This window comes from Acanthopagrus latus, chromosome 4 (assembly GCF_904848185.1).
Source record: "Acanthopagrus latus isolate v.2019 chromosome 4, fAcaLat1.1, whole genome shotgun sequence".
NCBI classification, from domain to species: domain Eukaryota; kingdom Metazoa; phylum Chordata; class Actinopteri; order Spariformes; family Sparidae; genus Acanthopagrus; species Acanthopagrus latus.
This window is the reverse complement of record NC_051042.1, coordinates 25,024,048-25,038,388: the sequence shown is the minus strand read 5'-3', so window position 1 is coordinate 25,038,388 and position 14,341 is coordinate 25,024,048. Positions and strand designations below refer to the sequence as shown.

Genomic DNA, 14,341 nt, shown 5'->3' with positions numbered 1-14,341 from the left:
CCTTGTGCCAGACACCCCTGCACACAGAACACTCTGGAGACTGATGATGGATGAGATATGGCATCCCCTAAACTATAGATAGATAAACTATACACACACACACACGCACACACACACACACACACACACACAGACACACATATAGATTGACAAACTCAAACACACACACAAGATCTGTGATGAATTGTATATGACAAGCCTTAAACTATAGATACACACACATACCACATACACTGGAGATCTGTGATGGATGAGTTACAATACCAAAACAGCTGACATATATCTTTAATAAATAAAACGTTTTTTCATAGAATTCTTTGATTTACGGACAGTCAGTAAGAGGAAGAGAAGAAAGCACGGAGGGAGGGGAGGGAAGCTTTTCAACACTAGGTTGAGTGAAGGATGAAAGAAAGACAGTAAGAAAGAAGACAGGGTGGGATAAAGAGTGATCTAACCTTTTACAATTTCCCAGCGGAGTTTCCCCTGTGACCTGCCCCAAGCACATACCTGTCACACACCTATCACACATTAAACATGCCACCCATAGGGCAACACACACAAGCACGCACACACAGACTCACACACACACACACACACTCAAAAGGCTGTGCCCTTCTCAAGAAGGCACTCCCGGGAACTGTCCACTATAACCGCAGTGATCCGGTGTTGGCCACTGAGCAGCTTCACTGGGGCAGATGGGGTTGCTTCACATAAGGACGCTTAAATGCTAGCTGTCCACAGTGGGCGAGGGGTCGTTCACCTCCTCTACACATAATTTCCCAGCTGGTCTCAGGATTTAAACAAGACTTCAAGTCAGATGTGTCTCATTGAAAAAGTGTTATCATGTATTTTGATTGTAAATCTCCTCCTTTACACCCACCGCTGTGTTACATAAACTTTGATGCCATATTGTTTTTTCAAAATTCACTTGTATATTTATCCTCTAGCAAAAATTAACCTTTAAAACACGACTGGTTCTAATGTGTATTTCTGTCTTCTACAGGAACAACTGCTCCCGCCCTCCTCAACTCAACGTCCAATCAGCTCCTTCTCCACTTTCAGAGTGACATCAGTGTGGTGGCAGCAGGTTTTCACCTAGAATACAAGAGTAGGTTAAAGCTCTGAAGATGGATAGATAGACCAGCAGACAACAGACAGACATCGACAGGAAGAAAGATGAATAATTAATAACAAATGCTTGACTATTGGGTGCCTTCTCACCAGAAACCACAAATGCAGACAAACCCACTGAGACACACACACACACACACAGCTGCAGCCAAAACTTCAACATCAAATAACAAGAGTCACTGACCTGAACTGGTACTGCCCGAGAGCATACACACATGCTGAGACCCACAGTGGAACACACACACACATACACACACCTAGAGGGACGTAAACAGAGACACATCAACTCAGACACACACATACACATGCACAATTTGCTTTTGCCCATGTCACACATGCACATAAGTCCAAAAAAGACACCCACGAATATGTAGACTAACAAAGGTACAGACACGGATATTAACATCATGCATTTAAATGCATACACACCTGTCAGGGCATGGTTGTGCTTTTCAGTCCTTTGTAGTTGTTTTAGCTTAGAATCACTTCCACATCAATGAACATGTCCCCTTTTGCAAGTGTGTGTGTGAGAGTAGTGTGTGTTTGTATGTACATTTCTGTATGTGTGTGCGTGTATGTGTGTTTAGGTGACTGCCCACATTTGTGGCTCAATGAACTGCGGAGTCTTTTTGTTAGTTCCATTCGTCATGCCATCACAAGGAAAGAAAACCTGGAAGAATATTAACTTTGGGGGACAGAACATCGTGTCTGTTTCTTTAGTTTTGCTCTAGTGTAGTTCTGGCTGTGGTCACTCTGATCTTTTTAGTAGAGCTTTTATTACCTGATGTGCCCAATCTCACGTGATACATTTAAAGTGGTTCCCCTCCTGTACATTGTCATAAATAATCCTAAAATAAAATCATTATTCAGTGCAGGTCAACCCACTCTTCTATTTTTATGTTGAAGCCTTTATTTTGCTCAGGGCTGCAGCACATATTTTATTAAGTTGTTGGCAGTGCAGGTGGTAGTCCTCTGTGGCTTTTTTAGCTTTTCTTATGTACGTTGTCTTCCAGTTTCCATGACGAGAGGATTTTAAGTTGAATTGTGCTGGCTGATTTGATCAAAGGTCTTCATCAGTGCTCTTAGTTCTTTGTAACCAACCTAAGAACCAAGTCAGGCTGACTCCAAGTTATATTAAGTCCTGTAAGGTCATGTCTTGTGTGTGTGGCTATGTGACTTCACCTAATACCTGAGTGAATCCAAGCACATTCTGTATCATCTCTGATGTTACACTGAATCATAACAGAACAAAGAAGGGGGCTGTGAAATTCAGCAAAAATGAGATGTGTTGCTACATTTTTTTGAACATGAATGCTTTTCATTTTTTGGCACATCATGCTGCAGTTGGTGTTCTCTGTCACTATTTGGGTCTGTTCAGATTAACTCCAACTGTATTTATATATACTTTTTCAGATTGGGTTTCTCTCTCTCTCTCTCTCTCTCTCTCTTTTTTAATAACAAATAAACAGTATGCAAACAGTATGTTGATTTCTGGATAGGTTTTCCATAGGTGCATTTCAGGCCATGTCCAAAATGTGGAAATATTGGAATTTCCAGAGGCGGTATTCAGTTCAGTTAGATTTTTAGTAATTTGCGATATGCTGAGTAGTGGTATAAAATACATTAAACTCCAATATATTGCAATTAAGCACAATTTTTGTACTGCAAATCATGCCCTAAAGGAAAACCTTTAGAAAGGCAAGAGACAGATAGGCAGAGAAATATTTGATATTTTACATATTATACAGAATAATCATCTATCCCCCTGGTCTCAGTCAATATCTGCAATTGCGAGTCAATACAGCCCTTTGTGCAGTTTCTCAATGTTTGTCAACAAGCAGGCTATTTGCTGTTATCGCAGAAACCAAGTCAAAGTACACCATGCTGAGCTTTGAACATTGTCCAAGCTCACCTTCAACAAAATACATCATACATTACACCATGATAAGAGCTTTTGCAGGACTCAGTTGGTCGCTCTGCTTATCTCAGAATAAGTGCCAACACTTTAATCTGGAGCAGAATTTGCTCCAAGTACACCTCAGACGTTCAATACAGGAGGTCCCGATACAAAGCGGGCTTTCAGCTTTTTTGTTAAACACAAAGTTTTGCCTCAAATGGTCAGAGTCCCTGTTTAATAGATGATAACAACAAAAACACCAATATTAGTTTCCTTTGTCTTCATTGTTCACTCTGATGCTACTCGCAACACTAGCAAAAGCATTATTACCCAAAATGACTTACAGACCATCAGGGGTAGGCAATTTGAGGATTTAAGATGTTATTTTAAGGCGAATCATAGAGATAAGCATCTTAAGCGTCATATTGTTCTTTTGTTCTGAGGGTTACGGGGGCAGTCGAAAATGAGGGTTAGGGGCAAAAATTGGAAAAGGGATAGCCCAAGTCTGACTTTAAACTACAGTGCATTTCGAAATTGAGAAATAAGATCACAATTTAGATATTGGATCACAATTGTAATAAGATGTAATATTATTCTTTGGTCTAGGTCGTCCATCCCAACAGTTTTCACTCTATGGTCATAAAATTGTGGAACTGACTTTTTATGTTGTGACCCTTTACTGTCTTCTGTTTTCCATTATGTTTCCAGTAGAAACTGGGTAAACAAGAGCCACTGTTGAGCTGTGCTTGTTCTGCTTAAAGTTCTCCTCATCAGATGTGTGGTGGTGTGGACAAAATCATCTGCTGGGGACACGGGAATGATTGTGGTGATGATGTTCTCATCAGTTTAAGCTGACTAAAGGGATTTTTCTCTAAAGGGCAGAGTGAGATATCTCCCTCCCACATCTATCCTCAAGTAAACCGAAACAGAAGCATAGTAAATACAGTCAGTTAGATTCAAGTGCTGACACTGTCTAGTCGTAGTCCAGTGGCCCTAGTGGAATGGTTTGTGGTGCTGTCAGCATTTTACAGAGCATCGCTGCTCTGTCATAACCAGGGAAAAGAGGGAGCAGTTTGCTTAGAGAGAGAGAGAGAGAGAGAGAGAGAGAGAGAGAGAGAGAGAGTGTGTCAGCCAAATGGAATATTTCATTGATCAGCTGTCCTGACAGTATGCTTATGCTCTCCCTTATAATACACTGTGTGTGTGTGGTTCTCCAAGTTACATACTCATGCAGCTAATTCAGTTATGCCCCATCCCTCTTGAAGAGCACGCACTCATGCAACAGTCACAAACACTTGCAAATGTCACACACCAGGGCTGGGCCACCTGGATGTGTGTGTGTGTGTGTAGGTGAGAGAGAGAGAGAGAGAGAGAGAGCTCAGTGGGATCACATCATTTTGCTGGTAGGAAGGTAGATAATGAACCAACAAGACCAGAAGCAAACAAACACACACACACTCCTCTCTCTCTCTCCCCTTCTTTTGCTCTCTATCCCTCTTCCACCCTTATGTTGCCATGGTAACCGCTCTAGGGCAGTCTCCTGCGGAAGTTTTCCAAGTGAAACACACAAGCAAACACACACACAACACATGCACACGTATGAACACACATATACACCCCTACTGAAGCTGTTTGATAAAGGGCTGGTGCTGTCAAACTTATTAAGGTTGTGTTTAACCTTTATTGTGTTGGAAATACACAACCAAAGTCATTATGTTACCGTGACATATTTTTAAGCACATTTAAGAGGCCGCTGTCATCAGTGACGATTAACAAGATCTTTTATTGTACAGGCTGTCAGTTCATAAATATGCTCTTGTATGTTAGAAAAAAAACATTAACAGCATCTGAGAATGAATCTGCCATGTTAGGTCTTTGTCAAATATATCTAAATTGTGTAATTTTCTCCTATTTGTTGAAAAGCTTTATTACATTCAGAGGCACCATTATTCTGTGAAAGTGCTGTACAAGTCTTTGTGCCATCAAAGGATAGAGGAGAAGTAAATGCATTTCAAGATAAAGGTCACATAGAAGTGAAGGAAGAAGACGAGAATAGCAATGGTAACGTTTTTCTAAACCTGAAGTTGTGTGCTCAAAGACGAGATAGAGAAGAGCAGAGGGAAACGTACAATAAAAGGATTTAAGTCGACCATGATGAGTTTGAGAATAAGGCCAAGATAGAAATGTTTACATAGAAGAGTCAATGATGAGATAAGGAATAGTTTTAAGATTGTTCACCGTGTTTATGTTTGTTTTTTCCCTTTTTTTGTAGCTGTTGGTCTTACCACCTGTCCAGAGCCAATGATTCCTGCTAATGGCATTAAAACGGGGGACAGATATATGGTCAATGAGGTGGTAGCATTTACCTGTGAACCTGGGTACGCATTACAGGTAATGTAAACAGCCATGAAAACTGGTCAATAAACATTATATACCTACGCAGTTTTAGATATTGATGGTACATAGTTAAACCCAATACAAGGAACTTTGATATTTTGTTGCTTTTACGACCCCTGTGGACAAAAGTGGTAGTAGCTCCACCATCAAAACTGCAAAATATGATGTAAATCTAAAGAAAAATGTCCCCTTGCTTCTTGTTAAGTGGCTAACATACTGCTCACTGTTACTTTGCCTGAGAAGATGTAAACTCAGCTTTTTTTCTTGAACCTAACCCGTGATATATTCATTTTCAGGGCCACTCTCACATTTCCTGCATGCCTGGGACGGTGCGTCGATGGAACTACCCACCGCCTCTTTGCATAGGTAACACACACACACACACACACACACACACACACTGCTTTGCTGTATGAATGATCAATCTAGTGGGAAAGACTTATGTTCTGCAGGTGTGAAGTTGACACTGAACCTTTAGGCTGGCACAACTAATTGATAGAAGCATTTTAGTGCATGTTGTAGACATGTTTGGCTCTGTGTTTTTAGGTTCATGGTCACATGTTGTTTCAGAGTACTTTTGGAAAGCTACGGTTTGGTGAAATTTTATTGCTCAGTGAGGGAAATAAAAAAAAGTTTAAGTGATTGATTACATCTCAGTGTGTAATCTGGCAGCTGAATACTTTTAAAATCAGAGTATCATTCTAAATGAATGATAATTTATCATATGAGCATGTGCACATCGGATTTAATCGGTTTCACCTTGATATCAGATTTTTGGAAGCAAGAAACTTCTTGACTGACATAGGGCCAGGATCAATATACCGGCTGAGTACAAACTGAATTTTGTACCTGGTGCTGAAGGCCAAGTCTTCCTCACTTCTGCAACAGTGTTAAGGGACCTTGATTACATTGATTTTTGTGTTTAGGCCTGAATAATTCCATCTTTGGTGAAAACTTGTAGCAGGTCTGGGAAGCCAGTTCCATTTAAAATTAACCTTGACATGTCAGGACTAACTTTACTCAGCTGTGCAACAGCTGCATTCATTATATGTCAATTCCAGTATTTTATATTTCAGTCATTAACTCGACCAAATCATGTACAAATCTGTTAATAAATGGTTGCTATTGCAACATTTCTGATACGAGCCCATCATCAGTAAAGGATTTATAGAAATTCATAGTCCAAGCACAGATGAAGTCTAGAATTGACATTTTCGAACATAATATCCATTATCCTAAAGATTGGTATATTAAACTTAATTTAGCACTAATTAAGTGAAGGTAATAACATTGTTCTTTTTTTTTCTGTTTGTTTTATATCTTATTAACTGTAATGCAATGCAATTGCTAGAAAGTCTGACTACATCTTAACCTACCAGGCATCTCTTAACTGTGACTACTTAACAAATAGCCTAACAATACTTCCAAATTATTAGTATGTCCCTATTATCTTAAAAATACTATACATTTCAAAATCCATATGCAGTGGTATTTTTATTAGACCAGAATAATATTTTGCTATTGAATATGGCTGTTCTGCTTTAAATATGTTTGTTTTTTATTGTTTCTGTTTTGTTTCATATGTTTTAGCATTGAATTCAGTGGACTTAGAAACAAACAAATGATTGATTAATTTTTGATGATACCTCAAGAAACTGAACATTGCAAACTTTGTAAACTTATTGCAGCGTTGTTGTATTAAATTGTAATAGATTGTGCAGTTGTAATATTTTAACAAATTGTATTTACACCATTACCTGTGCAGTGTTCAAACATTTTATTACATTTTATTTCATTAAAGAATTAAAGGTTATTTTACAACAACATTTTCTGCCTTTTCTTCCAAGCTTAGAAAATACAATCTGCTCCAGAAAGGGTTCCATTCCTGAAGCACAACTCAAGTTTTTCATAATCATCCAGCAAAAAGAATTCAACACGAATGAGGGACATTTTACTACAATTTTTGTCCCATATGTCCTTGTTGACAGGGCATAAAAACAAAAAATTAGTTCTCAAACTCATTTAGCTCACATAACACCTAATAAAGTAGCCAGTGAGTGGAAATATCAATAATATAAATCCCCTCTGCTCAAAAGCCTTTGGCTGCTTGCATTGTTTTCTGTGTTTGCTGTGGTTTATAACCTTTATCTTTTGAAGCACAAAGGATAAGGTGATGATTATTACTGTACATTGCTCTTGCATTGCCTGTTGTAACAAAGTGTTTTCTGTGCCTGTGCTGTCAGCTCGGTGTGGCGGGGTGTTGTCTGAGATGAGTGGTGTCATCCTCAGTCCAGGTTTCCCTGGAAACTACCCAGGCAACCTGGACTGCACCTGGCAGATCACCCTGCCAACTGGATATGGTAAGTATTATGGGATGGAGGAGTATTCCTAAAAAGATGGTGTCACTTTCAGTACATAGTTGGTGTATGTAGTATACTGTTGGCATAGCTGGGGAACACAGACCTTCTTCTTAGGCAGCAGTAACACGTGGTTTATTGAAAGCTTCACCACGTTTAATTGGAGGCTGACACATGGTGTGTGCTGTTTAATGACTACAGTAACGGATGGTTTGAATTGCACATTGTTTTTCTTTTATGTGCATGACATACATGTCCCTGTGTGTAATTAGAGCTAGGTTTTAGATTATAAGACATGATTTTTTATTTTCAGAGCTGATAATAGTGTACTCAAATAACAACAAAATAATATCCAAGGCAGCTTTATTGGTATAGTCTCAGACAACAAAGCCACAGTTCTATCTTTGTTGCAAGTTGTCATGATATAAAAATAACAATATACCAGTACCAAAAAAAGATATGTTCATAAAAATAGATATCAAAGTGTAGAATAATGTGAATCTATTGCAGTTGGTCTAATATATGATAATGTAAAGTAGTAACTCTCAGATCTATAGAAAATATGTCATGAAATTACCTTGGCCATAAAAAACACATTAAGTATAATTGTCATATTGTCCATAATGTATTGTATATAGTCAATCATATTCTGTATTTGTATCATAGGAGCCCATATTCAGTTCCAAAACTTCTCTTCTGAAGACAACCATGACTTCCTCGAGGTCAGGGCTGGACCACAACACAGCTCTGCTCTTATTGGACAGTTTACTGGCTCACAAATCCCACCAACTCTGCTGAGCACAACCCACCTGACAATCATCCATTTCTACAGTGACCACTCAGAGAACAGGCCGGGGTTCAAACTGAACTATCAAGGTGAGTTCTCATGGGATTTAAGACAAATCGAGATTGTTTTTGGTCGTTTTATTACAGGGATTTCTGCAGACACAAAGGCCATAAACCCTGAGGTGTTACTGCAGGCACTTCCAGCTAAAAGCTACCCCCTGAAGGGATGCTGAGGGACGGGTTGCTTGGTTGCTTGAATGATTTAAAAAAAATAAATTGCCTCTTCAAAAGTTCTGAATAAATTAACATCCAAACGTAGTTGCCGAATTACAAAGCCTTCTCAACTCAGAGAAATGAGGGGCAGCATGAAAAAACGTATTGCTATGAGGTTTTGAGCTTTGATCCATGGATGAGTCACACTAAAGACTTAAAAAACCTTATGGCTTTTCTCTCATCATTAAAAGAGATGGATTGTTAGTAAGCCCCTGTGAGAGACTGGCATCTTGTCCAGCAGGCTTTACTTGTAGCCCTGAGTGCTTCACTTCAAAGACACAAGAGATGCACTGTGGGCCTATATGCCAGCAGAACTAGAACAAGGCTTACTAACTTACACATAAGCTAACCTACATTCACATGGACGCACTATTTTTTCCTTTTGCTCCCAATTTGCAATGGCCAAGTCCCCTTACACTGCATTCCTTGCCACTGCTAATTCCCTTTGTATGAATGTGAAAGTTGTGAATGTTTCCTCATATGAAGGTGCACCAGATGCTTCATTTTTTCAAGGGACAACACAGATCTTTGGCAGGAGGATGCAGTACCCACAGGGGTTCATAATGGTAACCTGAACTGTGTTGAATGAACACAAGTGATAGCTTCTAGCCTGGATGCATGTTTTCACCCCTGCCCCACTCGATGATATAAGCTCACGTTTTCTACTCAAGGCCACAGAGGTGACGAGTGGTAAGCCAAGAAAACAGTGTGAATACACAAGAAAATTCAAACTGATGTTTCAAAACAAAGCCAGCTTGAGAGAAGAGGAGAATCATCCTCAGGGATGGGTTAAATGAGGGCATCCAGCGCCCGCAGCAACTGACTCCACTTCTAAACCGATGCCTCGGTCAAGGGCACCGGCAGGAGAATTAATTTAATGTACATGTTTTGATGATGCAGGAAAGCCATAGCACCTGAAGGAAACCCACACAAGCAAAGGGAGTATGTGAAGATACATAAAAGGCCCTGCCCCAGTTGGGAATCTAACCCAGGACCACTGAGCCACCATACCGCCTGTTTTAAGTGTTCAGTGAACTCCCACATTTCACCTTCTTGGTTGTAGTTCTACATCTGCAAGTGTATGCACTACCATATGCACAACTCTGATGTATTATCTCAACGTTTTCTCCAGTTATTCTTTCAGCCCACAGTATTTCTAATTCCTCTCACATTCTTTCCCCTCAATACTGCTCCCACATAGGATCCATTGCATCTGTCATTTCAAAAACTGTCCAGTTAGTTTTGTCAATATTTGTTATACCTGTCAGTATCTTAAAGTCCCAACGGATCCCTTGTGGCATTTCCCCTCTAGACTGGTGACTTGTCATGGAATATGTGCAGCAGCACACATTTTGCTACACACATCCTGTGCTTTGATTGTGTTGTATGCTGCTCCCTCCTACATCTTTAGACCCTGCTGTTGTGAGCATAGACTGTCTGTGAGACCTCTTTGCACAGTCTGCACCTCAGGGGCTGTCTAGTGCTGCAGACCCCGTTCGAATTGACCTATTCTTGAGTGCTATCCCTTTCTCTCTCCTTGTGACAAGTTTTCCAAAATCAGCCACCTTTGCTCTGTGTCAACAGCACATCTAATATAGAGGAGTTTGACTTGCAACGACATGCAGAGTGAGATGTGCCCTAAATAGATCCGTGATGCTGATATATCCTCAAACAAGCTTTGTAATTTTATGCATACATGTGCCAGATACCTGTGTAGAAGACGATAACCATTGATGCTGCTGCACTTTGAACCAGTAGCCTCTGTGGGCCATAGATCTTTTTATCCCCTTTCAAGTCCATTAGCTGAAGATGGGAAATGGTTTGAATGCAATGAATCGCAATTGTTGTTTTGTAGTTACATTTCGGGAAATGGAAAGCCAGAAGAAAGGGCTACTGTGTAAGCACAGTAGAATACAAAGGAGCAAATACACAACTACATTATTAATATGACTATAACTGTGTGCCTGTGTGCCTTTTCCTGTTGCATATAAATCAGGTGAATTTGCAGTTAAACTGGAGTATTTCCACACTGGAAATCAATTCTCTTCATTCCTCTCTTTAGCCTATCAACTTCAGAACTGCCAGGACCCTTTTCCTTTCCCCAATGGTGACATCATCAACAGTGACTATGGCGCTGGCCAATCAGTAACTTTTCAGTGCTACCCCGGTTACGTGTTGATTGGACACCCAGTACTAACATGCCTGCATGGGACCAACAGGAAGTGGAACCACCCGTTTCCACGCTGTGAGGGTAAGAGTAGTCTTGTAATAGTTTTAATATGTGTTGATTGATATTGTTAAAAAAAACATACATATTAGTTTGTTTTGTTGTTGTGTTGTTGAACATGTGTTATTATCTGTTTTACCCCAGGACATCCTCATCTTTCATGTACCGGTTGTGAATTTAAAATCTAGACATTTACAAAATGTTGTTATCCTAATTGAATTTCAGTAGATTAAATCTCATCTTTCATTTATAACACAAGCCAGCAATGTGAGCAGTTAAGTAGAAAGTAAATATTCCTGTGTCATTCGGATCATTTACTCCATACATCAGTAGCACAATCATTGCTCTTTTCACTACCACTGCTAATAATTCTACTACTGCAAATAATGATGATAATTGTGTTCCTCACTGTCTTCAGCTCAACAGTTATTCTTGTCCTCTTCTCCTGACCCTTGGGCGTCTGGCGCATTAGAAAAAGTGACAAATTTGCAAACAGATAATCTTACAACACTGCTTTTTTACAGCTCCTTGCGGCTATAACGTCACAGCTGAAAATGGAACCATCTATTCACCCCAGTATCCCAACGAATACCCCAACTCCCAAGACTGCAGCTGGCTCATCACTGTTCCCCACGGACATGGAGTCTATATCAACTTTACCTTATTGCAGACGGAGCCTGTCACTGATTACATCGCCGTCTGGTAAGTCTGGGTTCACTCACACTTGAACGTACATGCACAGACACACACACACACACTTATATCCACACAAATGCATAAGCTTATTTTCAATGTTGCCCTTTATCCCAGGACTGATTGCATCAGCGACTGGTAAGTTTTTGAATGTACTTAGAGTCTGCCTCCTACCTGCACACTAATAAGAAGATGGTGAAGTTGTATCAACATTGCTCTATTTTTTATTCATCTCTTTATGTCTCTCTTTCACACACACACACATTCTTTCACATAGACAGTCTTGCCTGTTCAAATGTATATATCAGTATGTGTCAAGTGTTTGTGACTTTATCATAAAGGAAGGTGCACAAAGCCAAATGTATTTGTATATGGCACTTTTGATACACAGGGATCACGGCTCCATAGACTCTTAGTACATACATATTCTGTGCTATGCATACACTGACTCTCTAGCAGTAATAATAGGATTCAGTGTTGAGGTAAGACTGTAATACAGGGAGTGTGAGAGTAATGCATTTACAATGGGGCCACTGACCAATTCAATCTAACTCAGTACCATGGCCATACGCAGACCCGGAGAGGGCTCGGGAAACTCTGGCAGTAATGATGAGATTCAGTGGGGAGTGGGAAATGTAATGAAAGGAGTGGTGGAGCTGGGTTCACAAATCCAACGGGGCTCGTCTGGATCTGACAAGTTTGGGACAGTCCAGGAGAAATTTCTCACTTAATAGCTTCGGTCAGCACAGTGTTGCTGTCAAGAATAACATTGGCCGGTGATTTTATTAGAAAAAAAAATTCAGATCAGGTAGCATTTTGGGCCCTGTCTTAATTTGATGTTGGTTTAGTTTTAAAAAGAAATATTAGCTGTTTGGTTGTGGTCAGTCTTTCATTTTCAGGCTCAAGAGTCAAGCTCAAGGGAGAGAGCAGCTGAAATGCCCGCAGTGGGAAAGTAATACATTCACAGTCGGTGACTCCTCGCTTTCAATCTCGACAGCCTCCAGAGCCATGGATATAGCCATGGAGAGACAGGGCATCAAGTTATTTTGCAGTTGCAAATTGATTCTGGTGATGCATGTGTTTTCGGCACATTTCATGTGGAACAAAATTATTAAATCACATTCATAGATTGTAGGCTACCAGGAGACATCTGTAATGTAAGATTAGTGCATATGTGTTGGAATGTTGCTCTGCTCAATCTAGCTATATCTCAAACACATGAATATCTTTGGGAGTGACTGGGGGCTGACATCAAACTGAGGAGTGTTTTTCTCAGACCCAGTGGGATGCCATTTACCTTGCAGGGCCTCAGATGGATTTAGAGTGGGTGATCCAAAGGTCTGCTGCTCCTGCATTACAGCCATGTAAATAGAAGAGTGCTGAAAGCCATGGTAACATTCTGTACATTTGATCTGCTCATTTCTTTTGTCTGAGATAAAAAAGGGTATCCTGTAGGTTTTACTGATATTTATACCTCCAAACATTCTCTAATAAACTATTTTGTTTGACTCCAGACAGCTGCACTATATGTTTGCACAAGCTATTATTGGCTTCCAGTTGTTGTCAAGTTAGATCAAGTCACTTGGATCAGTGACTTTGGCCAGCTTTTCTATGACAGAGAAGCATTATCTGCTGATCTTTTCTTTAACAGACCTTATATTCTATCTCATTTTCTTTTGGTGTTAAGTAATGTGTTTTTGTGAGTCTTTGGCTGCAGACAGAAACTGATGTGCTTTTTGTGTGGAGTACTGGAGCAATGCAAGAGGTTCAATAGATGATAGTCAATTAAATTACATTTTGATTATGAACATAGGCTTTCTGAAAGAGCCTTCTGAAACCTTTTAATCTTTCAGTTAACTGTTAACAAAACTGGATAACTGACTGTACCTCATTGTACTCATAAGAACTCAAGATTGGGGCCACTGCTTTTGTCATGATTTAACATTTGACTGTTTGGATTTCTGAATCCATTTGGACATAGAATGGAAAGAAACACAATATGCCTTGTGTGAGCTGCTAGGTTAATAAGAAATTGATTGGGAGCATAATTTTAATTAAATTTGGAACTTGTAATGGTTAACTCGAGTTTGATCCCAAAATGAGTCAAACGAGATTTGAATGAGTAAGCCAAAGCACAAAAATGAGTGGTGAAAATGCAATTTATAAAATTACCAAACATATTGCAGTGTCAATTTCCTGTTATTTTTTGGGTATAATAACAGTGTGTTGAGTTATTTTAAGACACTGAAAGGAAACAGAGGCCCCAGCAATTAAAGAATGTGTGTGCAATTCCAGCCTGACTCAGTATATATGGACTATGGGTATAAGACTGCCAGGATTGACTGTTTCCTACATTTCACTATCTGCATGGGTTTTCAAAATTCCTGTCTTTATAGAAAACGACAACAACCTCTGAGCTAGCAAATAAAAATAAGTTGCCCGCCCTAACAGTATTTTTATCATTTCTTTTGTGTTGATTTAACCATTTTAAGGCTCCCCCACACCTCCCCACAAAACAAGTTCACCCAGACACTATTTTGCAGGGACACCATCACTGCATCCTGGGCTTTGCACCACAGA

At 39.8% G+C, this 14,341-nt stretch overlaps 1 protein-coding gene across 7 annotated transcripts in view; it reads left to right on the top strand.

Annotated features, from left to right (window-relative positions):
* LOC119017738 (CUB and sushi domain-containing protein 1-like) overlaps positions 1–14,341 on the top strand; it is a 405,003-nt gene that overhangs the window by 324,770 nt on the left and 65,892 nt on the right. For all 7 annotated transcript variants that reach the window (XM_037094673.1, XM_037094672.1, XM_037094678.1 and 4 more), the window contains 7 exons: positions 1,004–1,108; positions 5,301–5,419; positions 5,722–5,791; positions 7,669–7,785; positions 8,449–8,658; positions 10,904–11,092; positions 11,593–11,770. In XM_037094673.1, coding sequence (XP_036950568.1) covers positions 1,004–1,108; positions 5,301–5,419; positions 5,722–5,791; positions 7,669–7,785; positions 8,449–8,658; positions 10,904–11,092; positions 11,593–11,770 — 988 coding nt within the window. The remainder of the gene's footprint in view (positions 1–1,003; positions 1,109–5,300; positions 5,420–5,721; positions 5,792–7,668; positions 7,786–8,448; positions 8,659–10,903; positions 11,093–11,592; positions 11,771–14,341) is intronic.